General features: G+C 49.3%; 1 protein-coding gene across 1 annotated transcript; it reads left to right on the forward strand.

The window, feature by feature from the left end:
• Nucleotides 1-1,476: 1,476 nt before the first annotated feature.
• On the forward strand, nt 1,477-27,121 carry INTS3 (integrator complex subunit 3). Its single transcript, XM_081968446.1, has 30 exons — nt 1,477-2,461; nt 3,754-3,837; nt 4,040-4,123; nt 5,959-6,072; nt 6,554-6,638; nt 6,809-6,875; nt 8,143-8,287; nt 9,208-9,337; nt 9,682-9,779; nt 11,091-11,282; nt 11,461-11,548; nt 12,217-12,296; nt 12,400-12,491; nt 13,273-13,379; nt 14,270-14,389; nt 15,506-15,623; nt 16,985-17,039; nt 17,313-17,416; nt 17,762-17,806; nt 18,595-18,714; nt 18,853-19,006; nt 19,808-19,876; nt 20,046-20,121; nt 20,807-20,920; nt 21,826-21,874; nt 22,627-22,794; nt 24,713-24,813; nt 25,248-25,320; nt 25,467-25,626; nt 26,467-27,121. The coding sequence occupies exons 1-30, from the start codon at nt 2,327-2,329 to the stop codon at nt 26,542-26,544; spliced, it is 3,105 nt and encodes a 1,034-aa protein (XP_081824572.1). The 5' UTR covers nt 1,477-2,326; the 3' UTR covers nt 26,545-27,121.
• The last annotated feature ends 702 nt before the right edge of the window (nt 27,122-27,823 follow it).

A 27,823-nucleotide genomic window follows, 5' to 3' on the forward strand; every position in this document is an offset into this window, starting at 1 on the left:
AGCCACTCCCACAAAGCAGGCTACATCTACAGAAGAGGTTCTAAAAAAATTTGAAACCCTCCACTGATGTATTATTTATGTAAATGTGTTTGTGTGTATAGATCCACCCACAAACAACCATATATACACCCACATATATACATCCACACATATATATTTGCATATATAAATATAAAATAGAATAGAATATAGTATAGGAAATAAGAATAGAATAGAATAACGTAGAAAATAATAGAATAATATAGAGAATAGAGAAATAGAATAAAATATATAGAATGTAGAATAGAACAGAATTTAGAATAGAAAATAAGAATAGAACATATATAATATAGAATAGGAAATAATAGAATAATATAGAAAATAGTAGGATAAGAGAATATAGAATAGAAAAGTAGAATAGGAAATAATAGAATATATAGAATACAATATAGAATATAGAATAGGAAATAACAATAGAATAATATAGAAAATAATACAATATAGAACAGAACAGAACATAGAAAGTAATCAAATAGAAAAATAGAATAACAGAGAAAATAAGAATAGAATATATAGAACAGAATGTAGAATAGAGAAATAGAATAGGCTTATTATGATTGGACACACAAGGAATTTGTCTTTGGTGCATAAGAATACACAAACACAAATAATTTTATTGCAAACCCCTCGGGGTCATTCATGCAGCGAGCTGAGCGTGAATTGCATTGATCATTCATAGGGGGAAATTATTGCATAGACCGCATGCACACGTGTCTGCCTGACACGCATGAATCCCCAACTTTCACAGCGGTTGTGAGAATAGGCCCAATGCTGAAAGCGGGAGGGGCGAAGGGTCAAGCCGCCCCCTGGGCCAGGATGCGGGGCGATTGCAAAGCGGGCCTCTTATTGCGGAATAACTGCGCCTCGAAAGGAGGGGGAAAACCCAGAGGGCAGAACGGCGCATGCGCGGGCTGGAGGGAGAGCGCTGTCGGGGCACTACCAAAAAAAAAAAGCGGACACACGGGTGTCTAAGGCGCATGCGCGAGGGAGACGTGCCGGAGCTCCACAGAGCTACGAAGCGTGAAGACAACCTCCATGCTCGTTCGTACCCCAGCTTGGGGATAGGCTTCCCTATTGTTCTCACTGTATTGCTATCCGCTGTGGATACAGCCTATCCACCTGCAAGGCAGTGCGATCTATTCGAGTGTAAAGCGGGACTTTAAGAATGAAATCTCGATTCTAGAGGGTGAAAATGAACCCGCAAGCGACCTCCCGACGATGAGTGGTGCCCCCCTTCACGTTTTTCTAAGTCTACGTCCTCCCCCCACTGGCATCTCCGATGCTTTCCCCCTTTTTTCCCCGCCCAGCCTCTCCCTCATTGGCCTGCCGGGAGGGCGCCTGTCACTCACCGCCGTCCTCGAGCGGCGATAGGTCGGAGGAAGGGGACGGAGGAGGAGGAGGGCACTTCCGGCCGGGCTGCTTCCTTTGCCCGCTCCCTCACACACTCGCTCGTCCCCCAGCTCCGACTTCCGGTCTTGTGCCGCTGGGTGGGGGGCGAGGCGACGCACGCTCCCCCCTCCCTCCTGCCCCCCCACAGGCGTAGAGCCCCCCCCACTCTCCTGCACCCCGTCTTCTCGACCCCCTCCCCGAAAAAAGGGAGCAGCGCCTCCCCGAAGAGCCTCCCCTCGAGCCTCGTCGCTCAAGCCCCGCCCCCTGGGGGCGGAAGCCCCGCCCCCTGGAACCCCCAGCCCCTAAGCCCCGCCCCTTAGGAGCAGGACAGCCCCCCTCCCATTGCCCCATCAGACCCTGGAAAGACCCCCCCTCCCTTTAAAGAAATCAGTGGTTCAACACAACCTAATAGAGCCCCCCTCCCCATAATAGCTGAAACCCCCTCCCCAAATTAGGAGCCTTCTCTATTGCCCCCACCCCAAATAAGGATCCCTCTATTGCCCCCACCAGGCTAAAGCCCCCTCCCCAAATAGGGATCCCTCTTAATTGCCCCCCTTCCAGGCTGAAGCCCCCTCCTCAAATTAGGAGCCCTCTCTATTGCCCCCCTCCCAGGCTGAAGCCCCCCTCCCCAACAGGGAGATAAGGGGTGTCCATATGGGGAGGGGGGTTTAGGCTAGTCCCCTTTCTCTGCACTGACCCCTCCCCCCCTCCAGGGGCTGCTTTTTATCCCCCCACCCCCCACCCAAAAGGCTGGTGTGTCTGTGAGTGGGGGGGTTTCCCCTGTTTCTTGGCCCCCCTCCCCTTCCTATCCCCCCCCTTGGGGGGAGAGGGCAGAGGGAGGTTTGCTGAGGGGCAGGAAGGTGGGGGTCGCCCACCCTCTAACCCCCCCACCCCAAAAATGGAGAAGGGCAAAGTGGTCCCGGTGGCTGCAGCTGGGGGGGCTGCAGGAGGAGGAGGAGGAGGAGGAGGAGGAGGAGGAGGAGGGAAACTCCTGATCTACACCAGCCTGGATTCCAAGGATGAAATGGAAGAGGTGGGTATGTCTTTTGGGGGTGGGGAAAGAGAGGAAGGGGCTTTTGCCTGGCCTCCCCCAGTCTTGGAGAGCCCAGGCAGAAGGGAGCTCCTCTGGGGGCTTGGTTTCCCCATGGTTGGTATTCTTCTCCCCCACTACACACACACACACACACACACACACACACACACACACACTGCAACCGTCGTAAATACGAGTCAGTGGTCAAGCATCCAAATATAAATTGCCACAGGGTCGTAACTGAAACATGGTCACAAGTCACATTTTCCAGGGCCGTCGTGACTTCAAACGGTCGCTAAACGAACCCTCACAAGCGTACCTGTAACTCCTCTTAAACACAGGGATGAGATGCACACCAACAGAAACAACAGAACAGAATGAATAGAATAGAAATAGAATAGAATAGAATAGACCTAACAGAGTTGGAAGGGACCTTGGAGGTCTTCTAGTCCAACCCCCTGCTTAGGCAGGAATACACACAAGAAGGTGGGGGTGGGGGTGGGAAGAACATTATAGGACATTTTTCACCCAGGTGCGGACGGGCCTGCTGACTGCTCAAGACAGAGAACTGTAAAACACCGGAGTTGTGTTACCGAAAGGTGTCCTTTCCCCCCTTATAGTTTGTGTTGTGAGTTTTGTGCCGTAATTGTCCCCTTTGCTGCTGAGTTTGTTGTTCTTGATTTAATCCTTGGCTGGTTTTCTCACCCCGATGAAAGATGCTCTAACCGAGGCTTCCCGAGAGCATGAAGCAAACTCCTCATCCCGACAAAAAAAAACCCCTTTTATTAATTTAATTCTGCTCCTTCCCATCCAGCAAAGTCTTTCCAGGGAGGATTTACGGTCACAGACCTCATCTGGCTTGGAGAGCTGCCAGGCCGATCTCTGCAAAACGTGGCCAGGAGCCTCGGAGAGTCAGGAACCAATTAGGTCTCCTGCAAGCTCCACTCCCCAGTCGCTCCTCTTTTATATCCTCTGGGAGGGGCCCTTCATCGTCCACCTGTGGCCTTACTCCCAAGTCGACCCTTGTTCTTTAGCTGTTCCCTTCGTCCGGCAACTCTGCGCATGCGCACACTGGGAACAGGCTCCAGCTGTTCTTCTGCCCCACTGATGTCTGACTCCGAAGGCAGCTGATAACTGTCAAGACGGCCCTGGCCCCCTCTCTGCCTCCGACACAGAGCCCTCGTCCGAGCCTTCCCCAGACTCCAGGACTGGCCCAGGTTCCTCCCCAACCCTCCTCACCCAGCAGCTTCAACTTCTTCCGAGGGCCCCATATTTTCCTCTTTTCCTTTCAGAAGCTGGAAAGATGCATGGGGACAGTGACCTCCCTGACCGCTGGGCTCTCGGAGAGGGAAGCCAACGACGCCTTGAACGCCCACGTGAGTTTCTTTAGCCCCTTCGCTTTGGATCGCCTTCCGCCTACCTGGGCCTTCTCTGGAGCTTCTCAGGATTTCCGCCCGATGTAGAAAGGAAACCGGTGGGGGGGGAGAGAGTTTTCTGTGTCCTTTTCCTCCTTCCCTCCCCCTCTAACCCCCACCCCCCCTTGGCAACTGGTGTGACCTTCCTATTTTGCTCCTCCAGGTGTGCAAAGGAGCCCCCCAGCATGAGGAAGTCTGCCTGGGTCTTTTCACCATGATCCTGACCGAGCCCGCTCAAGCCCAGAAGGTAAGAGTTTTTGTTCTGGTTTTGTCTAGGACTAACACCCGTTTCTCCCTTCCTCCTTTGGGGAACATTGAAAATTTGTCTAGGATTAACACCCGTTTCTCCTTTCCTCCTTTGGAAGGATTGCAAGTCTGGAGTGGGGCATAGGGCTTCTCCTCCCTCCCCTTCTCCTTATCTGTCCATCCTCTGCCGCCTCCCCCCCCCCAATCATTTTCCGCCTTCTTCCAGCGGTTTAAAAAAAACCCGCTGGAACCTTCCGCGGTTCAAAGGGACGAGCCCCTTGCCCTGCTGAGCCTGTTTAGAATTTGAAGCCGGGCTTTTAACATTTCCGGAGGCTGAGGCTCGATGCTTTCCGGGTGGCGACCGGGACTCTGCAGGGTAGGGATTTAATCAAAAGCTGCTTCTAGAAGCTCGTTAACCTCTTGAAAGGGAAGGTGGATGGCTCAGCCTGGGTTTTTTTTCCGGCACGGAGTGACATTTAGTGACACAAATTAGCATTTATGGAGACTGCAAGTCAGCCAGCCGGCCGGCTGGGTTTGTTTGTTTGTTTATTTATTTATTTGTGTGTGTATGTATGTGTATATGTATGTATATATATTGTGTCACAACCCCTGGTATGCCCAAATATGGGTGGGAATATACTCTGCTTCCCTTTTCTGTCCTTCGGCTCACTCCAGGAGACCATCCAGGCAGAAAACCATCTGTTTAATGTTGCCTTGGAGCCAAAGCATGGGCTGTCACTCATTTCTATGCCTTCCAGCCCCACATTTTCAGGCTGTGTCTTCCTGAATATTGACAGCTGTCAATCTGTCAGTTTATGTCCCAATGTAAGAGGGTTTCTCCGTCCTCTCGCTTAGTGACAGCTGTTAATCTGTCAGTTTATGTCCCAATGTAAGAGGGTTTCTCCGTCCTCTCTTCTTGCTTAGTGACAGCTGTTAATCTGTCAGTTTATGTCCCAATATAAAGAAGCTTATGTGTCCCTCCGTCGCTCCAACCATCCCTCCTTCTCTCCCTCCCCCTTTGTCAACCAACCTGTAATCCTGGATTCACAATGATTTATTTAGTGACTGCTCAAAGTTATGACACCTCCTCCTCTTCCTCTCCTCCTCTTGCTTCTCTTGCTATATTTTTTACCTCCTCCGTCTACGTCTACGTCTACGTCTACGTCTTACGTTTCTGTCTATGTATTTGTATATGGTTTTAACATGACTGTACACCGCCCCGAGTCCTGTCAAGGAAAGGGTGCGGTCTAGAAATAAAATTTATTATTATTATTATTATTATTATTATTATTATTATTATTATTATTATTATTATTATTATTATTATTATTATTATTATTATTATTATTATTATTATCTTTCTCCTTCTCCTGCTTTCCTCTTCCTCCTCTTCTTCCTCTCCTCCTCTTCCTCTCCTCTTTCTCCTTCTCCTGCTTTCCGTCTCCTCCTCTCCCTCTCCCCCTCCTCCTCCTCCTCTTCCTCTCCTCCTCTTCCTCTCCTCTTTCTCCTTCTCCTGCTTTCCATCTCCTCCTCTCCCTCTCCCCTCCTCCTCCTCCTCTTCCTCTCCTCTTTCTCCTTCTCCTGCTTTCCGTCTCCTCCTCTCCCTCTCCCCCTCCTCCTCCTCTTCTTCCTCTCCTCCTCTTCCTCTCCTCTTTCTCCTTCTCCTGCTTTCCGTCTCCTCCTCTCCCCCTCCTCTTCCTCTCCTCCTATCCATCCCCCTTCCCTCTAATCCTCTCCATTTGGGAGCCCCCTCAAAAGACCTCACTTTGCGTTCGGCTGCTACAACAACGTTTCTCTGTTTTTCTCCCACCCCCCACCCCCACCCCCATGCCACAGTGTTACCGAGATCTGGCCCTGGTGAGCCGAGATGGGTTGAGTTACACATTGACCAAGATGAACCAAATCCTCATGGAGAAATACCTCAAGCTGCAAGACACCAGTCGCACCCAGGTGGGGAGCAGGGCTGCGCGTTCCTCTGTGCCCTTAGAGTGTGGGTGGGTGGGTGTGTCTGGGTGCAAATTAAGCCCAGAAGTGATTTTTTGGGGGGGTGGGGGACCTCGGGAACAGCTCGGAGTGGATGTCCCTATTTGTGAGATCGCCGCCAACATCAGGCCGCTAATCGTGAGAAAGGCGGGCTCAGTGTTAAGGAAGGAGAGGGCGAACGGGCCTCGCGAAATTGGGAAAGGGAAATCCAGGCGTTCGGGATCGCTAGCGTGGTCCCGAGAGACGATTTCCCCCTTTGGTGACCCCCCCAAAACCCAACTTGAAATAAAATAATTTCCCCTTTTTTCCGCACTGCGGTTTTAGTTTCGGAACCTCCGTGCTTAGTTTCGGCCGAGGCCTCTGGAGCGGCGATACGGCGCCGTTAACCAGGCGCTCCGTCCGTCCGTCCGGGGAGCCCCACGCCAGAGTGATTTCTCTTTTCCTTTAGCTGGTTTGGCTGCTGCGCGAGATGGTGAGGAATGGCATTCTGGGCATCGACGGGATTTGCATGACGTTCATGAAACAGATCGCAGGTGGGTGTTTTGTCCGGAAATGCCGTCCAGGAGAGGTGAAACTGACTTGATCCTTGCCAGTTCGCCTTGCTTTCTTCTCCATCTGATTTATGTTTCTGTAGTCCCCGACTTAACAAACGTCTGTTTAGCGACCAATTTTTTCTCACTCCCCTCCCCCCCTCTGCTGGCAGGAGGAGATGTCACCTCTAAAAACATCTGGCTGGCCGAAAACATCCTGGACATACTGACGGAACAGAGGTAGGCTCGCTCACCTAGGTCAGAATAACCCGCTGGCAAAAATCCACCAGGCGCCAAAAGATTTGAAACCAGCCAAAATTCTTACTTTTGAAGTGTGGTCGGTTGTGACTTTTTTTACATTTCCTTTCCTTCTGCCCGTTTTTAACCGAATCCTTGACATTTCCTGACATTTAAAAAAAAAAACTTCCAGATATGATATCGAGGGAGGTATAGGGAAAAGGAAAGGAAGGAGAAGGAAGGAAATGACAAGGAAAGGAAGAAAGGGGAAGAGGGAAGTATGTAAGGAAAACATGATAGATGAAGAGAGAGAGAGAGAGGGAGGGAGGGAGGGATGGTTGGTAGATAGATGGAGAGATGGATGGATGGACGGGAGCTAAAGGGAAGGGAAGGAAGAAAGGAAGGGAAGTATGTAAGTAAGGAAAAAATAGGATGGATGGATGATAGATAGATAGATAGATAGATACAGACAGATGGACAGACATATATATATATGTATATGTGTATGTATATGTGTGTGTGTGTGTGTGTATATGTATATGTATATGTATATGTATTTGTGTTACAACCCCTGGGTATGGCTAGCTGATGAGAGCTAAATAGCTTGAAATAGATCTATACTAGTCTCCCTTTATTTATTTATCAGCACAAATACAACACACACACACACACACACACACATATATATATATACATAAACACATACACATACATACATATGCAGAGATGGATGGATGGATGGAAGGAAGGAAGGAAGGAAGGAAGGAAGGAAGGAAACAGAGATATGAATGGATGGAAGGGAGGGAGGGAGGTACAGGGAAAAGGAGAGGAAGGAAATGACAAGGAAAGGAAGAAAGTGGAAGAGTGGAAGTATGTAAGGAAAACATGATAGATGAAGATAGAGAGAGAGAGGGATGAATGGATGGGAGGTAAAGGGGAAGGAAGGAAGGGAAGTATGTAAGTAAGGAAAAGATAGGATGGATGGATGATAGATAGATAGATAGATAGATAGATAGATGATAGATAGATAGATAGATAGATGCAGACAGACAGACAGAAAGACATATATTTACATAATGGATGATAGAAACAGGGATGGAAGGAAGGAAGGAAGGAAATAGAGATAGATACGAATGGATGGGAGGGAGGTACAGGGAAAAGGAAGGGAAGGAAGGAAGTTAATACGGAGGAAGCCCCAGCCTTGTCCGTCGAGGGCGTTTGGGGCCTCGTGAGGGCATCAGGGCAACCCCCTCTCGGTCCTTCCCCCCAGGGAGTGGGTGCTGAAAAGTGCCTTGCTGATCGCCATGTCGGTGTACACCTACCTCCGCCTCATCGTGGACCACCATGGCTCCCCCTCCCTGCAAGCCCTCCGCCAGAAGGAGGTGGACTTCTGCGTTTGGCTGCTCCGAGACCGGGTGAGGACCCTCCCCTTCTTCCCAAACCCTCTCCCCTTTCCCGTGAATAGAAGGGAAGGCAGGAAGGAATAGAAAAGGATGGAGGGAGGGAAGGAGGGAATAGAGAAGGATGGGAAGGAAGGAATAGGAAAGGATGGAGGGAAGGAATGAAAGAATAGAGAAGGATGGGAAGGAAGGAAGGAATAGAAAAGGATGGGAAGGAAGGAAGGAATAGAAAAGAATGGAGGGAAGGAAGGAATGAGTAGAGAATGATGGGAAGGAAGGAAGGAATAGAAAAGGAGGGAGGGAAGGAAGGAATGAGTAGAGAATGATGGGAAGGAAGGAAGGAATAGAAAAGGAGGGAGGGAGGGAAGGAGGGAATAGAGAAGGATGGGAAGGAAGGAATAGGAAAGGATGGAGGGAATGAAAGAATAGAAAAGGATGGGGGGAAGGAAGGAAGGAATAGAAAAGGATGGAGGGAAGGAATGAAAGAATAGAAAAGGATGGAGGGAAGGAATGAAAGAATAGAAAAGGAAGGAAGGAAGGGCTGGGGAATTCTGGGAGATTTCTCTCCTGTACTGTCTAATTTGGGGGGCATCCAATCACTTGTGGGGGACGACGCAGAGCGAAAAAAACCCCCCAAGGATGACATTTGGGCTGGACCAGGCGTCCGTGCCCGAAACAAGCCCAGAGCCTTGACCCTCTCCCCCCCCCTCTCCCCCCCCACTGGCACCTCAGAATTGATGTCTTGTTTATCGACGCACCCAGGACCCCTCGGCCTTCGGCGTGCTGCTTTTGATCTACAAAGGGAGGCTTGGCCTGCCAGCAGAGGGGAGGGCATTTGGGGAGGGGCACGTGGGCAAGCCAGGCATTGACCTTTGACCCACCCACCCCCCCGAGGAATTTTGATTTTTATTTCTCTCCCTCCCTCCCCTGCCAAGTTTATGGATTGCTTCATGGTCGGCCGAGACCTGGTGCGCCTCCTGCAAAGCGTTGCCCGGATTCCGGAATTCGAGCATCTTTGGAAGGACATCATCCATAATCCCCAGGCCCTGAGCCCCCAGTTCACAGGTGGGTGAAGCCGGCGGGGTGCGGCTCGCCCTTTCCCGAGCTTGGCGTCGCTTAGCGACCGTCCCAACTTACGACGGAGCTGGCGACGGCCCCCTTCCCTCATTTCTTGACCCGTGGGGTCGAAAAGGATTAAGAGTAAAAAATAATAATAACGAGAGTTGGGAGGGACCCCACCCCACCCCCCGGAAAGGTCTCGCTTAACGACAGAAATTGGGGGGCATTGCGGTCGTAAGTCGAGGACCGCCTGTGTTCTTCCGCAAATTTTTGAAGTTGGATAGGGATAACCTTAGTGGTTGTCTTAAGATCGGCGGGTCCTTTTTAAAATCCCCCCCTCCTCCCCCCAGGGATGTTGCAGCTTCTGCAGTCAAGGACGTCCCGGAAATTCCTGGCTTGTCGCCTGACCCCCGATATGGAGACCAAGCTGCTTTTCATGACCTCACGGGTACTTTAATCTGGTTTTTATTTTATTTTTCCTGGGTTGATTGGCAGAGATTCACCTATCTATCTTTCATCTCTCTCTCTCTCTCTCTCTCTCTCTCATCAATCGACCCATCTATCTATCTATTATATAGCATATCTCTATCTGTATCGTTTATGTATATCATCTCTCTTTATCTATTTATCATCTCTGTCTGTCTGTCCCCTCTCTGTATTGTCTGTCTGTCTATCGTCTATCTACTTAGTTTTCATCTTTATATAAAATCTATCTAACATCTCTCTCTCTCATCTATCTATCTATCTATCTATCTATCTATCTATCTATCTATCTATCTATCTATCTATCTATTATATAGCATATCTGTCTGTATCATCTATCATTTATATATATCCTCTCTCTGTTTGCCATTATATCTATCTATTTATCTAACATCTATCCATTCATCCCACCCATCCATACCTATCTATCTATCTATCTATCTATCTATCTATCTATCTATCATCTATCTATCTATCTATCTATCTATCATCTATCTATCTATCATCTATCTATCTATCTATCTATCTATCTATCTATCTATCTATCTATCTATCTATCTACCTACCTACCTACCTACCTACCTACCTACCTACCTACCTACCTACCTACCTACCTACCTACCTATCCTTCCCTCTGTATTATCTTGTCTGTCTATCATCTACTTATTTTTCATCTTTAAATATCATCTCTCTCTCTCTCTCTCTCTCCCTGTATCATCTATATATAATGTCTATTTATCTATTTATCATCTCTGTCTATCTCTATATCAACTATCTACTTATTTTTTATTTTTATTTGTGCTGATAAATAAATCAAGGGAGACCAGTCGAGATCTATTTCAAGCTATTTAGCTCTCATCAGCTAGCCCTACCCTTGCTGGGATTCGAACCTGGGTTGTTTTTACATGTTAGGCAGTTGGTAACACTCAGCTGATAAGGGAGGAGAGCTTGTGGCTTAGAGGCTAATACAACTGCCTAACATGTAAAAACAGCCCAGGTTCGAATCCCAGCAAGGGTATGGCTAGCTGATGAGAGCTAAATAGCTTGAAATAGATCTATACCAGTCTCCCTTTATTTATTTATCAGCACAAATGCAACATACACATATACACATGTCTGCCTGTGTGTGTCTGTCTGTCGTCTCTCTCTCTTATCTATCTGTCTGGTCATAAGTGGAGGACTACCCGTCTTCCCGCAAGAGGGACCTGGATCTTGCGTTGAGCCAGGTTCCGACTCGAGGCAGCTCCTCCCTCCTCCTTCTCCCCTCCCCCCCCAGGTTCGTTTGGGTCAGCAGAAACGGTACCAAGACTGGTTCCAGCGCCAATATCTCTCTACACCGGATAGCCAGTCCTTGCGTTGCGACCTCATCCGTTACATCTGCGGGGTGGTCCACCCGTCCAACGAGGTGCTCAGCTCCGACATCCTCCCGCGCTGGGCCATCATCGGCTGGCTACTCACCACCTGCACGGTAAACGCCCCCTCAGCTCCCTACACTTCCAGTGAGGGTGAGAGCAGGGATGGGCTTACCCAGGTGAAAAACGGACCGGAAAGGAGCCAGAACAAGGACTCGCACAGAGGCGCAACAGGGGGCCTCCTCTGCATTGGGGAAACAGTTGGAAATCCTTCCTCCTTTTCTTCTCTTCCAGTCTAACGTGGCCGCTTCCAATGCCAAGCTCGCCCTGTTTTACGACTGGCTGTTCTTCAACCCTGATAAGGACAGCATCATGAATATCGGTATGGGGGGGTATCTTTTCTCCCTCCCCCCTAGTACTTGGGGGGGTGGGGTCTCCCCTTCTCCAAAATTGGGGGATCGTCCGAGACTTTAGACAAAGAAATGCATGGAATGTTGGCCTTCACGTCCCTTATTCCGACCTCTGGTTCCTCAGCATAGTTTACGAGTTAGTTCTCGATCCGTTTAGTGACCATTTGTGGTCGGGGGGAAAAAAGAGCAACTTGCGACCACAGGTTTCTCACACTTAACGACCATCGAGGTCCCCTGATCCAAATTTGGACGCTTGGCGGCTGACTCGTATTTATTTACGGTTCGGGGGAGGGTGTCACGTCTTGCCCCTTTTTTGCGACCGTTCCGGCGAGCCAGCCCAACGGAGGGAAGCCGGATCCACTGAACGGCCTGACTTAACCACCGCAGGGGTTGACTCAACCACGGTGTCCCTGGGAATGTCGTACAACGGGACGGAGCTCCTCTGAATGTCTCGTTTAGCCGCGGGGATTTGGGGGACGGACGGACGAGGGCTCCGCGGAGGTCGTTAAGTGGAGAGCGGTTGGGGTGGGCCTGGGGGGATTCGAACAGGCCTTGTCCAAAGTTGTGGTTGTCTTGCTCCATTCCCCACAATTATTTTTTTTTGTGGGGGGGACCGGGGGTGTCGCTTGAATTTTCACAGAGCCCGCCATCTTCGTCATGTATCATTCGATGAAACCACATCCGGCCATCACAGCGACTCTGCTGGACTTCATGTGTCGGGTAAGTCCTCCCCGTCCCCCGTAATACGGCTCCCTGCTGGGCAGCCTGTGCCCTCCCCCCTTCCTCATCTATAGCCCCTCTCCCCCTTTATTCTCCTCTCCAGATCATTCCGAATTTTTATCCCGCTCTGGAGGCTCACGTCCGCCAAGGGGTCTTCAACTCCCTCACCCACATCGTCGAGAAGCGAGTCTTGGCGTAAGACCCTTGGTTTTGGGGCGTGGGGGGGGGAGGGCTTCCCATCCTCGGGGAGAGGGGAGGGCTGCAAATTTCCCCCCCTGGCGGTGGAAAGACCCACACTCATCCGTGGAGACCCTTCTCGGCCTCCCCAAATAAAGACAACCTTCCAATAATAATAATAATAATAATAATAATAATAATAATAATAATAATAATAATAATAATAATAATAATAATAGTAGTAATAGTAGTAATAGTAGTAATAGTAGTAATAGTAGTAATAGTAATAATAATAGAGAATTGCAGCTTCGGCTACTGAAGACACCATTTGGAGAGCGGTTTCGCTCAGCGGCGCCCTCTAAAGCAGCCGTCACCAAGTGGCGGCCCGCGAGAAAACGTTGGTAGTCCGTGGAGAAAATATTGGCGCTTTTTGATATATTTCGCAAAATATTATCGGCCGCTTTGAAAAAAAAATCCGCCTTAGTGGTTCCGCGGGGTTTAAAATTGCGTATTTAATGGTCCCTGAGATCCGAAAAGTTTGGGGACCCCCTGCTCTAAAGCTGCCCCAGAAACCACCCCCACCCTTCCTCGCCATCCCTGGCTGGGGAGGATGGGAAGTGGAGTCCAAGAGGAGTCAGATCTCCTGGCTCTGTGGCAAACTTCGACCGTCGAGAGTCAACCTTTTGGGGTGGCTTTGAAAATATTTTCGGATTTTCGAGATGTACGGGTCGGCGTTCCCCACCCAACCCTCACTTGTCCTGTCCCCTTCCTTGCCCCTCTCCCCCCCCTCCCCCCACAGACACCTGGCTCCTCTCTTCGATAACCCAAAGCTGGACCGGGAACTCCGCGCTATGCTCCGGGAGAAGTTTCCAGAATTCTGCACATCTCCTTCCCCTCCGGTCGAAGGTAGGAAGGGACCGGTGCGTGTGTGTGTGTCCCATCGCCGTCCAGATGCAGGAGATATTTCGGGGATCTTCCTTTTTTCTTTTTTTTTAAAAAAAGAGGCCTAAATCAATCCGAATAAGGCTGGAAGGGACCTTGGAGGTCTTCTAGTCCAACCCCCTGCTCAGCCAGGAGTCCATTGTATAGACCATTCTGGATAAATTCGTTATGCTAAGCCTAAGTCTGTTCCAAACCAATGGCTGTCCCCTTAAAAGGCCTCCGGGGACTTCTAGTGTCAAGCTGTTCCCCTGGTGAATTGTCCTCAAACTGTCAGGAAGTTTCTCCTTCGTTCCAGGTTGGCTTCTCTCCTGGATTAGTTTCCATCCGTTGTTTCTTGCCCTGCCTTCTGGCGCTTTGGAGAATAAGTTGACCCCATTCCCTCTCTTCTCTGGGGCAACCCCTCAACTACTGGAAGATGCTACCATGTCCCCCCACTAGTCCTCCTTCTCTCTAGATTAGCCAAACCCCAAGCCTGCAACGGTTCTTCCTGTGTTTTAGTCTCCAGGCCTTTCAGCATCTTCGTTGCTCTTCTGGGCAGACTTTTCCCCCAAAGTCTCAATCTCTTTTTTGTAATCGGGGGACCAAAACTGGATGCAGGATTCCAGTGTGTGGCCTTTACTAAGGCTTTACGGTGCCCGTGTAGCTCCTCCTGGCAGGGAAGGAGGTGGAGGAGGTCTCCCTTGCTGGGAAACTTGGCTGCTCTTTGCTGCCTTCCAGCCTCTCTTCTCCGAGTCTGGACTGTCAGTTTGGGGCTGACCATCACAGCTCTAGGGGATCATGGGAACTGCTGGACCTGAACTGCTTCTCTTCGGCCCCTCTGCCTCTGTCCTGTCCCTCCCCCCCCTCCCCACTAGTCAAAGTCGAGGAACCGACGGCCACAGAGATGGACAATCACATGTCCGACCGAGATGACGGCTGCTACGACCACGCCGAAGCCGCCTTCAGCGACGACGAGGAAGACGTCAACAGCAAAGGTGGGGCAGATGTGGGTGGACTGGTTTTCCCCAGCTGCCCAGCGGATCATGGGTGTTTGTGTGTGTGTGTGTGTGTGTGTGTGTGTGTGTGTGAGAGAGAGAGAGAGAGAGAGAGAGAGAGATAAGACAGATAGAGATAGATAGAGACAATAATGATAGAAATGAGAGAGAAGAGAGAGAGGTAAGATAGATAGACGTAAGATAGATGGGTGGAGAGATAGACAGGTAGATAGATGGATAAATGGATGGATGGATAGGTGATAGATGGAGGATGGATGGATAGACAGATGAGTAGATAGATAAATGGATGGGTGGATAGATAGATAGATAAATGGATAGATGGATGGATAGATGATAGATGGGTAGCTAGATAAATGGATGGGTAGATAGATAGATAGATAGATAGATAGATAGATAGATAGATAGATGGATAGATGATAGATGGGTAGCTAGATAAATGGATGGGTAGATAGATAGATAGATAGATAGATAGATAGATGGATGGATGGATGGATGGATGGATGGATGGATGGATGGATGGATGGATGGATGGATGGATGAGTAGATAGATGGGTAGATAGATAAATAGATAGATAGAAAAATGGATGAATGGATAGATGGATGAATGGATGGATGGATAGAGGGGTAGATAGATGGATAAATGGATGGATGGATGGATGGATGGATGGGTAGATGATAGATAGATGGGTAGCTAGATAAATGGCTGGGTAGATAGATGGATAAATGGATCGATGGGTAGATAAATGGATGGATGGATGGGTAGATAGATAAATGGATAGATAGATAAATGGATAAATGGATGGGATAGATGAATGGATAGAAGGATGGATGGATAGATAGATGGGTAGATAGATAAATGGATAGATAGATAAATGGATGAATGGATAAATGGATGGATGAATGGATAGATGGATGGATAGATAGATAAGATGAAAAGAAGGGAGAGGGAGAGAAAACAAAGAGAAAGAAAGAATCAATCCATCCCTCAGGGCAGGAAGGATCTTTTGCAAATCATGGTTTGTCAGCCAAAGCCGGTTTGCTTGAGCAGAGACCTCTCTTCCCCCTCTCCCCCCCTCCCCCCCGGTCTCCTCGCAGGGAAGAAGAGGGAATTCCGCTTCCACCCCATCAAAGAGACGGTGGTGGACATCACCCCCTTCCTGGAGCAGCTGGACGAGTCCCTCAAAGACAAAATCCTGCTCTTGCAGAAGGGGAGGTGCGTATCCCTTCCCCCTCTCCCCCTCCTGTTGTCTGAAACGGTCCAGGACCTCCCGTTTGAGCAGGGGGGAGGGGCTGGGCTAGAGGACCTCCGAGGTCCCTTCCCACTCTCCGTCCTTCCTTCGCTTACTCTCCGTTCTTCTCTTCCCCAACCGTTAGCCTTTGTGCTTGCAACCGCACTGGGCGAGGCCTCCCGGGAGATACTCCGTGGGTTGTGTGGGTGTTGCAAAACATTTTGCAACAGGGAAAGGGGGGGGGGGAGGAACGACGACAAATAACCACACTCCACAACAGAGCTCTGAGCCAAGTCAGCACAAGGTGGGAGTTGTTATTCCAGAAACACACAACTGGTGTCCTTTTAACAACTGGATTTACAGCCCAGCCAGCATTGGGCCAAGGCTGACATTCCTTTTACACACCCTTGTTTTTTTCTTGGGGGGGGGGATCCCTATGGATTTCGCGGCCACCCTGGAAGGGGTGTAATGGGGGCGTCGCAAGGGGGTCTGTGGTTTCCCCCCCCTACACACAATTCTTTGCAAACGTCAACATTCCCCCCCCCCCTCTCTGGAATTCAGCCATGCACAACTGGGTTTTTGCAATTTTCCCTGTTTTTGGAGAGGGGTGGGTGGACGGGGGCCTTTTGACCCAGCGCCTCCATTAATTAAGCCTGTCATGACTAAGAGCAGTTTAATTTAATAGACTTTTTTTTTTTTGCAAAGGCTCTGCAGGATGAGAGTTTGGGGAAGGGAGGAGGCAGGGAAAGCTTGATTCAACCAGGATTCCTGCTGTGGAAACCAGGATTCCTGCCGTGGAAATCCGGATTTCTGCCATGGAAGCCAGGATTTCTGCAGTGAAATCCGGATTCCTGCCGTGGAAATCCGGATTTCTGCCATGGAAGCCAGGATTTCTGCAGTGAAATCCGGATTCCTGCAGTGAAATCAGGATCCCTGGAGTGAAATCAGGATTTCTGCCATGGGAACCAGGATTCCTGCAGTGAAATCAGGATTCCTGCAGTGAAATCAGGATCCCTGGAGTGAAATCAGGATTTCTGCCATGGGAACCAGGATTCCTGCAGTGAAATCAGGATTCCTGCAGTGAAATCAGGATTTCTGCCTTGGAAACCAGGATTCCTGCTATGGCTGGCCCTTGGATTGCCGAGCTGCTGGGTGTAATCTTCCCTAGTTAAGAAAACTTATGATAACTGCTTTTTTCCTATCTTACATATAAGTCCCTCTCTCGTTCTCTCTCTTACACACACACACACACACACACACACACACACACAGCCACACAACCTACGTCTTTTCCTCTCTTTAACTTGAATTTCCTTCTTTTCCCCCCCTTCCCATCGGGCTGCAGCGATACTGAGGCACAGTGTGAAGCCATGCAGGAAATCGTGGATCAAGTTTTGGAGGTAACAGCTGGTTTCTGGATTTGCACGCTGTGTGTGTGTGTGTGTGTGTGTTTGTGTGTGTGTGAATTTTGAGGCCAGAGGCCCCTGCATCAGCCCCGGCCTTCGAGAAACACGCCGCAAGCCGACCTCGAAGTCAACCTCCGTCACTTTGTGGCCTAGGATGTTCCTTTTGGGGTGCGTTTCCCAATTATGCGGCGCTGTTCTTCCCTCCCATCCCGGATTCTTGAATCTCTTTGCACGCTCACTGTCGGTGTCACACACTCTTTTCTCCAGGAGGATTTTGATCAGGAGCAGCTCTCGGTCCTGGCGTCCTGCTTACAGGAGCTGTTCAAAGCTCATTTCCGCGGGGAGGTTTTGCCCGAAGAAATCACGGAAGAGTAAGCGCCGGGGAAACGGGGTAGTCGATCCTCCGTCTATTTGCTTGTGTGGGATAGTCGATCCCCTGTCTTGCCGCATGTACAGGATAGTTGATCCTCTGTCTTGTTGCATGTACAGGATAGTCGATCCCCTGTCTTGCCACTCGTGCAGGATAGTCGATCCCCTGTCTATCTGTTTGTGCGGGATAGTCGATCCTCTGTCTTGCCGCCGCATCTACAAGATAGTCGATCCTCCGTCTTGCCACTCGTGCTCTTGATTTTTGTGAGAATAAGCCAGGAGGAATCCTGGTTTGTTTACTTTCCAAAAACCACACAGATCTCTTTTTTTTTAATATTTTCGCACAGATCTCTGGAAGAATCCGTCGGGAAGCCGCTTTACTTAATATTTAGGTAAGTCTCCTTCCGTTCATTCCTTTATTAGATTTTTATCCTGTACTTTATAAGTAACTCAAGGTGGTGAACAGATCCAAACCTGCCTTCCTCCTCCTATTTTCTACCACAATGACAATAACCCTGTGAGGTGGGCTGAGGGAGAAGGACTGGTCCAGAGTCACCCAGCTGGCTTTCGTGCCTAATGCAGGACTAGAACTCCCAGTCTCCTGGTGAATGGCCCAGAGTCAGCCACCTGGTTTTTGTGTCCAATGCAGGATTAGAACTCCCAATCTCCTGGTGATTGGCCCGAAATCACTCAGCTGACTTTCATGGGGCAGGTGGGACTAGAACTCCCAGTCTCCTGGTGATTGGCCCAAAGTCACCCAGCTGACTTCCATGCCTAAGGCAGGTCTAGAACTCCCAGTCTCCTAGAAATTGGCCCCAGAGTCACCCAGCTGGCTTTCGTGCCTAAGGTGGGACTAGAACTCCCAGTCGCCTGGTGATTGACTCAAAGTCACCCAGTTGACTTTCATGCCTAACGCGGGACTAGAACTCCCTGTCTCCCGTTGATTGGCCCAGAGTCCCCCAGCCAGCTTTCGTGCCTAAGGCGGGACTAGAACTCCCCGTCTCCTGGTTTCTCGGCCAGCACCTTAAACCACTACCCCGAAGCAATCTCTCCCTCCTGCTCCTCCTGTCCTTCCTTCCTTCTGTGTCTCAACCTTGCGGGAGGACACCAGGGTTTGCACGCGGGTGTGAGAGACCCCGCGCCCGCCGCTTACCTCCCCCCCTCCCCCCCCCCTTTTCAGGAACCTCTGCCAGATGCAGGAAGACAACAGCAGCTTCTCTGTCCTGCTGGACGTCCTCTCAGAACTCTACCAGAAGCAGCCCAAGATCGGCTATCACCTGCTCTACTACTTAAAAGCCAGGTATTGGGGGGGGGGCTCTACGGGCGGGGGGAGTGGGGGGACCCCCACCCTCCGGAGCGAGGGAGAGCGAGGGGGTCCGAGAGAGCCCCCTCGAATGTCCCCCGGGTCGAACTCCCCTCCCCCCCGCCCCTTCTTTAGCAAAGCGGCCGCTGGGAAGATGAACCTGTACGAGTCCTTCGCTCAGGCGACTCAGCTAGGCGACCTTCACACCTGCCTGATGATGGACATGAAGGCCTGTCAGGAGGACGACATCCGGCTCCTCTGCTACCTCACGCCCTCCATCTACACGGAGGTGAGGGGACACGGAGACACACGGACACATGGACACTCCGGGGAGGGCGCGAGAGACACCCCCCGCCCTCTGCTTTGGAAGGGAGGCAGGGGAAGGCTGTTTGGTGGGGGTCTTTCTTTCTTTCTTTCTGTCTGTCTGTCTGTCTTTCTTTCTTTCGTCTTTCTTTTTCTTTCTTTCTTCCTTCCTTCCTTCCTTCTCCTCCTCCTGCCTTTCATCCTTCCCCTTCCCTTCCTTCCCTTTTTCTTTCTCTTTCTCTTCCCCTCTTTACCTCTTCCTTCCCTTCCTTCCCTCTCTCCCTGCCTCCTTTTGTTTCCCTTCTCCTCTACTTCCTTCCTTCCCTCCTAATCCCCCTAATTGCTCACTCCTGTAATCCTTCCTTCCATTCATCCTTCCTTCCTTCCTCCCTTCCTTCCCCCTCTTCCCTAATACAATCTCCCTTCCTCCCTCCCTTCCTTTCCTCCTAATCCCCCTAATCCCCTCCCTCCTCTAATCCATCCTTCCTTCCCTCCCTCCCTCCTTTTGCGTTCCCTGGCCATCTTCTTCCCCCTCCTCCATTTTTGCCTTCCTCCTTCATTTCCTCCTCTTCCTCCTCCTCCTAACAAAATAAACCTTTTGTCTCCAAAATCAGGGAAGAACCACACCCTGCCCCCCCCTCCCTTCCTCCCTCCCTCCCCCAAATACAGACATTTTCTACAAGGGAAGGTTTATTTCTGACCCATGGCTTCTCGGCTGCTTCAACCCCCCCCTCCTCCCCGACCTTGGTGGTCTCCGCTCTCATTCTCCCTTCTCTTCCCTCCCAAGTTCCCCGACGAGACCCTCCGAAGCGGGGAGCTGTTAAACATGATTGTCGCCGTCATCGATTCAGCGCAGGTAAGGCCCACCACCGGAAGAGAAGAGAGAGGCCCCTCCCTCCCCCCAAAGAGGAGACCTTCACCCCAAACTGGGCAGGGGGGAAGACCACAAAACCCATCCTTGCTTGGCTTCATTGGTCTCCCCTGATGCATTCCCCTCCCCTCCCCCCTTTCTGTTTCTTTCACAGCTCCAGGAACTGGTGTGTCACGTCATGATGGGGAATTTGGTGATGTTCCGGAAAGATTCGGTCCTTAATATTCTGAGTGAGTCAATCAGGAGGGAGATCCGGAAGGGCATTGGCTTTTTTCCCCCCCGAGTGGCCGGCGGGAGCGATGTCGGCCAAGGAAGGGCAGGCTGAGGAGGAGGTCGCCCATTTGGACTTCAACTCCCAGAATCCTCAGCAGTCGCTCCTTGGCCCGTTCTGACCTAGGCATCCTTAAAAAGCATAAATCACGCAATCTTAGTCCCCGTCCCCCCCAAAACCCCTCTTTTATTTAAACGGCTGTGAATTCACGATTCACAAATAATCTGCGAAGAGTCGGACAGACGTCTGCTCAAGTTGCCGCAGTCTTTCAGGGGAATGTTGATAAAGCGCCCGCCTTGATCTCCCTTGAAACGCTGCCGGAGACCGAGTTGCAAGTTAGTTTTGCAAGGTTAGCACAGAGTCAAACACAAAGTCTCAGAGCTTGAACCGACTAGATGAACTAAATTGCTTCCCGCAACGGCTCACGTCCCGTTTGCTCCTCTTTTGTGTCTTAAGGGAGGGGCCAATCATCTTCAAGCCTTACTTCTGAGTCGCCCCTTTTTGTCTTAATTATTCTTGCCTTCTGGGTCAGCAGGTGTGTGTGTGTGTTATTGTGGTGTTTTGTGTTGAATTGTGTCTTTTATCAACTTGGCTTCCTTTCAGCTTTTTTTTTTTGTGTCGTTCCCCCCACCCCACCCCTCCAGTCCAGAGCTTGGAGTGGGAGACCTTTGAGCAATATTGCACCTGGCAGCTTTTCCTGGCACACAACATTGCCCTGGAGACCATCATCCCCATCCTTCAGCACCTCAAGTACAAAGGTGAGCTCCCTTAAAGGGTGCCCGCCGGATACCCATCTCCGGCCCAGCAAAGAGGGTGTGTGTATGTGGAAACAGCGAGATCCTTAACCTACACAAAGCTTTGTGTTGGTTTTTCGAAAGCTCTCCCTGGAGAGAAATGCAAGGAGGTCTCGACTTATGACGGGGTGGGAGTCGCTTAATGAGTGTTCGGGGTTGCGACGGACCTGTCTGGAATGAATTTGGATCCAATTTTGGGGAATTGGGACAGACAGATACAGAGAGAGAGAGAGAGAGGAGAGAGAGAGAAAGATGGTTGTTTATAATTCTATGATAATATAATTAATAGGATCATAAATAAACCAGCGTAATTATAAACGTGCTTGGAATCATTCTGTTACTTTATCGTTATTACTATCCGTATATATGTTACTTTCCCCCCCCCTTCCTGTGAAATGGTATGCCCCGTATTTGAAATCCGTATATAAATAAATAAAAACGCGACCTATAAAAAGTAAAAATAAAATATTTTCCCAGCTCTGACTTGGCCTAGATTAGGGGCTGTGCTTGGATTATTATTATTATTATTATTATTATTTTTAATATATAAAGTTTTTATTTTTAATTTTTCCCATTTTCGTAGCATACAACTCCGCGTATCCTTATTACACAGCCAGCACCGTATTGTATTATTAAATGTTTACATCCATTCATCTTGCCATCAACTCCCCCCCCAAAAAACAAATGATTGGCTCTTCTGCTCTCCGTACGACACATTTATCCATCACTTTCATCTCCCTCTCTCCTCCTTCTCCTCCTTTCTTCCCTCCGTCATCCTTCTCTTCTCTACTTCCCCTTCCTCTCTTATTGTTTTCTTAAATGGCTTTTTTCCTAAATAAAAACAAAACTGCTTTTTCTCTTCTTTACAGAGCATCCCGAGGCTCTCTCCTGCCTCCTTTTGCAACTGCGGAGGGAAAAGTACGTATTTCGAACTCCTGGCCCGTTCAATTCTTCCCGCAGCCGGAGAGAAAGAGCAGCGAAGAATCCCATTTTTTGCACCCGGAATTGAGACTTTTTTCTCGTCTTAAATTGATGCTCGGCTTATGACAATTCACTTAGTGACCGTTTTTGAAGTGACACCGTCTCCCCAAAAGGGGGTTTATGACCGTTTCTCACACTTACAACCTTTTTTAGCCTCCCCGGTGATCAGAATTCAGTTGCCGCTCAGCAACTCGTATTTATGATGGATTGTAGTGTCGCGTGGTCCTCTTTACGAACTTACGATGAGCGAAGTCATTGGGGAAGCCTTATTCGCTTTACCACTGTGTGACTCACTTCACAACTGTGTCGGTTCGCTTAACGGCTGACCAGAAAGGCCGTAGAAGGGGACAAAAGTCACTTGACAGATGTCTCGCTTAGCGGCGGACATTTTTTTGCAGTCATAAGTCGAGGACTACCTGGGGGGCAGACAGAGTGGGGGAAGTCGTAGCTCAAGAGGGGGAGAGGGGGGTAGATTTAAACCCGGGATTATTTGATAAAAACTAACCATGGTTAGTTGAAAAGGTTTGGACTTCAACTCCCAGAATCCTCCAGGTTGGCTGGGAGGGGGATTCTGGGAGTTGAAGTCCAAATGGCCAAAGGTTTTTTTTCCCCCTCTCCCCCCCTTTACTTGTGTCCTTGTGGGGGGGGCTGTCTGGGCACTGTCACTGAAGCTGTGTGCTTTGCCGCAGGCCGACGGAAGAGATGGTGAAAATGGTGCTGAGCCGGCCGTGTCACCCGGACGACCAGTTCACCACCAGCATCCTCCGGCACTGGTGCATCAAGCACGAAAACCACCTCATCGAGCACATCAAGTCCCTCCTGATCAAGAACAACAGCCTCCCCCGCAAGCGCCAGAGGTGGGATCTCTTCTTCTCTCTCTCGATTACATCTCTCTCTCTCTTACCTCTCACCAGATCTCTCTCCCTCTTCCTCTTCCTCTCTCTGTCTATGTATAAAGAGAAAGAGCATTGTCTGAAGACATTTTCTATCTATCTGCCTCTATCTGTCTATCTCTCTGTATTTATATCTATACCTATCACTATATCTTATCTATCTATCATCTATTTATCTATCATCTCTATGTATCTATATCTACATCTATCACTCTATATCTTATCTATGTATCTATCATCTATCTATTTATCTATCTATATCTATCTATCATCTATCTATCTATCTATCTATCTATCTATCTATCTATCTGTCTGTCTATCTATCATCTCTATGTATTTATATCTACATCTATCACTCTATCTTATCTATCTAGCTATCTTCTATCTATCTCTATCTCTAGCTATCACTCTATATCTTATCTATCTATCTATCTATCTATCTATCTATCTATCTATCTATCTATTTATATCTATCTATATCACTATCTTATCTATTATCTATTTATCTATATCTATCTATTTTACTATATCTTTATCTGTCTATCTCTATGTATTTACCTATATCTATATCTATCACTCTGTATCTTATCTATCTATGTATTTATATCTATATATCACTATCTATCTATCTATCTATCTATCTATCTATCTATCTATCTATCATCTATCTATCTCTAGCTATCACTATATCTTATCTATCTATCTATCTGTCTATTTATATCTATATCTATCACTATATTTTATCTATCATCATCTATCTATCTATCTGTCTATCTATCTATCTATCTATCTATCTATCTATCTATCTATCTATCTATCATCTATCTATGTATTTATATCTATATCTCACTAATTCCTATCTATCTAACTATCTCATCTATCTAATCTCTTATCCATCTCATATGTGTATATCTATCTATTCTATTCTATGTATCTATATATCTATCTATATCCTATCTCTATCTAATCTCTATCTATCTTTCTATATTTATTTATCTATCATCTATCTCTATCTAATCTATCTATCTTTCTATCTATCTATCTCTATATCTATAGCTATCTATATTTCTCTATCATCTTATCACTCAATCACTCAATCTATCTATCTAGATATTTCTATATCGTCTGTCTACCTATTATCATCTACCTATCATACATCATCTCTCTCTTACTCAATAAAATGTTAAACTGGCATTTATAATTTCTCTCTCTCTCATCTACATATCTCTATATCTATCAATACAATTTTAAACTTAGAATCTGGCACTTTTTTTAGTTGTTAAAAGATTTAAAAACGTTAAAGAGCAGCAGGGACATCTAGTGGTAAATGTTTATTTTCCAGTGTGGGGAAAATTGCCTTTTCCTCCATTCTCTCGTTCTTTCTAGTATGGTCATTTACTTTCTATTAGAAGCACTTTTATAACTTCCTCCCTTTTCCTTTTCCTCCCCCTCCCCTTCCTTCTCTCCTTCCCTCTTCTCTTTCTTTCTTTCTTTCTTTCTTTCTTTCTTTCTTTCTTTCTTTCTTTCTCTTCTTTTTTCCTTTCTTCTCTGTTATCTATCATCTCTCTATATCTATCATTCCCCCCTCATTATCTAATCATTCTTTTGCCCCTTTTTCACTTATTTTGTTCCCTTACTTTTCTCCCCCCCCTCCCCAAACTTCTCCTTCTTTTTATTCCTTTTCTCTTTCTTTCCTAAAATCACACCCCCCCCTCTCTCTCTCTAAACAAGAGCCAAAGCCAGGAAAGAGAGGGAGGGAGGCAAAGAAGGAGGGCTGGGGGTTTGCCCCTGGCGGGGGTCACTTTGAAAAGACGGTGGGGAGAGGAGGGGGCGCTTCCCTGGTGCCCCTAACCCCCCCCCTCCCCTCTCCCTCTGCTCTCAGCCTCCGCAGCTCCAGCAGCAAACTGGCCCAGCTGACTCTGGAGCAGATCCTGGAACATCTGGATAACCTCCGCCTGAATCTGACCAACACCAAGCAGAGCTGTAGGTCGAGGCCGGGGGTGGGTGGGAGTGGCACATAGGCCTTGGGGTTGGGGGGTGCCGATGCTGTCTCAGAAGGGGGGGTGTTTCTGCAATCCTACCCTTTTTTCTCCCCCTTGGAAAGAGCCAGGGAAACCCCACAACCTCCCATCGATCCCCATCAGATTAGAGCTGGAAGGGACCTTGGAGGTCTTCTAGTCCAACCCCCCCTCCTCTTTGGGGGCAGCCCCGCCCAAATATTGTCCCTCTGCCATCATCCCCCCCCCAAAAAAAAAATTATTCCCCGGAGTGGCCAAATCCAACTCTTGCAACCGTTCCTCCTTAACGTTTTCATCTCCGGCCCCTTCCTCTTCCAACAGCTCCCCACTTTTTTCTAATGACCCCCCCCACTTTCCCCAAGGCCCCCTTTCTCACAACCCCCCCCATTTTCCTTCCAGTTTTCAGCCAGCCCCCCATCCTCCAGTCTCTGCAGCACGTCCAGTGCAGCTGTGACGAAGCCCACAAAATGAAGTGAGTAAGACAGGAGGGGTTTTTTTTTTTTTTGGGTGGGTGGGTGGAGATAGATTCCTGGCTGACCCAGCCAGGAAACTCTGGGGGAGACACCTCCCCCCCCCATGACCCTTTTCTCTCTCTCTCCCCCCCCCTTGCCCCAAAAGGTTCAGCGACCTCTTCTCCCTGGCCGAGGAGTACGAGGACTCGTCCAGCAAGCTACCCAAGAGCCGACGGAAGGCCGCCCTCTCCAGTCCCCGTAGTCGGAAGAACGCGGCCCAGCAGCCCCCCAACAACGAGGAGGAGTCGGCCTCCAGCAGCGCCTCGGTGAGTGGGAGGCAGCAGCGCCCCCCCCCCTGCAGGAAGGGCCCAGGGAGGAGGGCCTGGGATGGCCAAGAAGAGGTGGGGAAGGGGGGGGAAGGAAATGGGAAGGGTCTCGGGAAAGAGGGGGAGGGGGACACACAGGGGGGAGGGCAGGGGGGGTCTGGGAGATTTGGAGGGGGGATGAGCAGTTTCAGAGAGAGAGAGAGAGAGAGAGAGAGTACTGGAGGGGAGGGAGGAAAGGAAGGAATAGAGAAGGATAGGAATGAAAGTTTGTTTATTTTATTGCATTTATATGGAAGGGAGGAAGGAAGGGAGGGAGGAAGGAAGGAAGGGAGGGAGGAAACAGGGTGGATAATGAAAGTGAAGGAGGCAAGGAAGTAATGGAGGGGAAGGGAAAGAAGGAAGGAAGGAATAGAAAAGAGATGGAGGGACAGAAAGAAGGAGGAAAGGTAGGAAGGAAAGGAAGGAAGGATTAGAGAAGGGAAGGAAGGAGAAAACAGGGTTGATAAGGAAAGTGAAGGAGGCAAGGAAGGAATAGAGGGGAAGGAATAGAGAAGAGATGGAAAGGAAGGAAGGAATAGAGAAGAGATCGAGGGACAGAGAAGGAAGGAGGGAAGTAGGAAGGAAGGAAAGGAAGGAAGGATTAGAGAAGGGAAGGAAGGAAGGAAGGAAGACAATCGGTAGACAGGCAGCAGCATATGAGATTCCTCCCTCCCCTTCCAATTTCCTGTCCCCTTGTAAACCTTAGATTTTGGGGAGGGGGGGCTGCAATGCCCACAGAGACCCCCCCCTCCTTCCACCTAGGCTTATTTTCCTCCTCTTCCTCTTTTTCCCCCCCTCCAGGAAGAGGAAGACGCCAAACCCAAACCCACCAAGCGGAAGCGGAAAGGATCTTCGGCTGTTGGCTCGGACAGCGACTGAGCGGTGGGCGTGGGGAGAGGGGGGGCGCGTGCGAGGGTCCTGGTGGCGGGGCCCACCCCTGTGCCGTCCCCCCCACCCCCCCTCAAAGCCTCCCTTCGGAGCAAGGGACTGCCCAGCCAACCCCCCCCTCCCCAGATCGAATCAGGTCCGGACAGGCGGACGGACGGACACACTAACGCCGGAGAAGGACGGACGGGACTGCAGAGGGATGCTCTCTTCCTCCCTCCTGGTGGGGGGGGGGGGTGTTTCCTCGGAGCGTCGGGGGTCATCTCCATGTCTCCACCCCCCAGAAAAAGTGGGTGCCACACCGCCAAGTTGTGGGGCAGCGGCAGCAGCGACGAAGGGAAGGAAAGCAGATCAAGCTCCGTGTTTGGGATGTAAATAAATCCCCCCCCCTCTCTGAACTGCTGTGATCTCCTGTTGGTGCTTCTCCCAAGGAAAACTTGGAGTGTGCAGGGGGAGGGCTTCCTTTTTTGGGGGGGAGTGGGGGGAGTGCTGGGGAGCTCTCCCCCCTCCCCAGACCTGATTTCTCTCGCTCTCTCTTGTTCGCTTCCAATAAAAAGGCATTTTATTCTTGCGTTCGCTTGGTCCAGCCGAGTGGTCCCCCATCTCCCCCCCCCTCATCGCAGCCTTGGAGACCCCCTCCCCTCCCCCATCGAGACCCCTGCCCCTCCTCATCTCCCTCCCCCCCCAATTCATGGGTGGGTGGGAGGGAAGGACCCAAAACCTCCAGGAACGAAAGAAAACTCTCCTGTTTTGAAACCGTCCGGGAGGAAAAAAAGAGACTTTTTAAGTTGGGGTTTTTTTTGGGGGGGGGGGAGGAAGAAAAGCTGGCAATTTGGGGAGGGGGTGTTTTTTTGGGAGGGGGGGAAGTTGCTGTTTTGTCTTGTTTTTGGGGGGAGTGGGCTGGGCTCCCATCCAGGGTTGTGTTTTGTGTGTGTGGTTTTCAAATGTTGAAATATTTGACTTTGGCTTGGTGGTATCGGGATTGTTTTGTCATCTATTTTCTCTGAATTTCTCTTTCTCTCCTTCCCTCTCTTTTTTTCTTTATCTGTTTTGTTCTCTCCTTTCTTTCACTCTTTTCTCTTTCTTTCTGTCTCTTTTTCTCCCTCCTTCACTCTTTTTCTTTCTCCTTTGCTTTCTTTCACTCCTACCCTTTCTTTCTTTCACTCTTTGCTTTTGCTCATTCACTCTTCTCCTTCCCTCTTTCTTTTTCTGTCTCTCCCTCCTTCACTTTTTCTTTCTCTTTTTCTGTCTCTCTCACTCTTCTTCTTCCCTA

This window comes from Natrix helvetica, assembly GCF_964273705.1.
Source record: "Natrix helvetica genome assembly, chromosome: 16".
NCBI lineage: Eukaryota > Metazoa > Chordata > Lepidosauria > Squamata > Natricidae > Natrix > Natrix helvetica.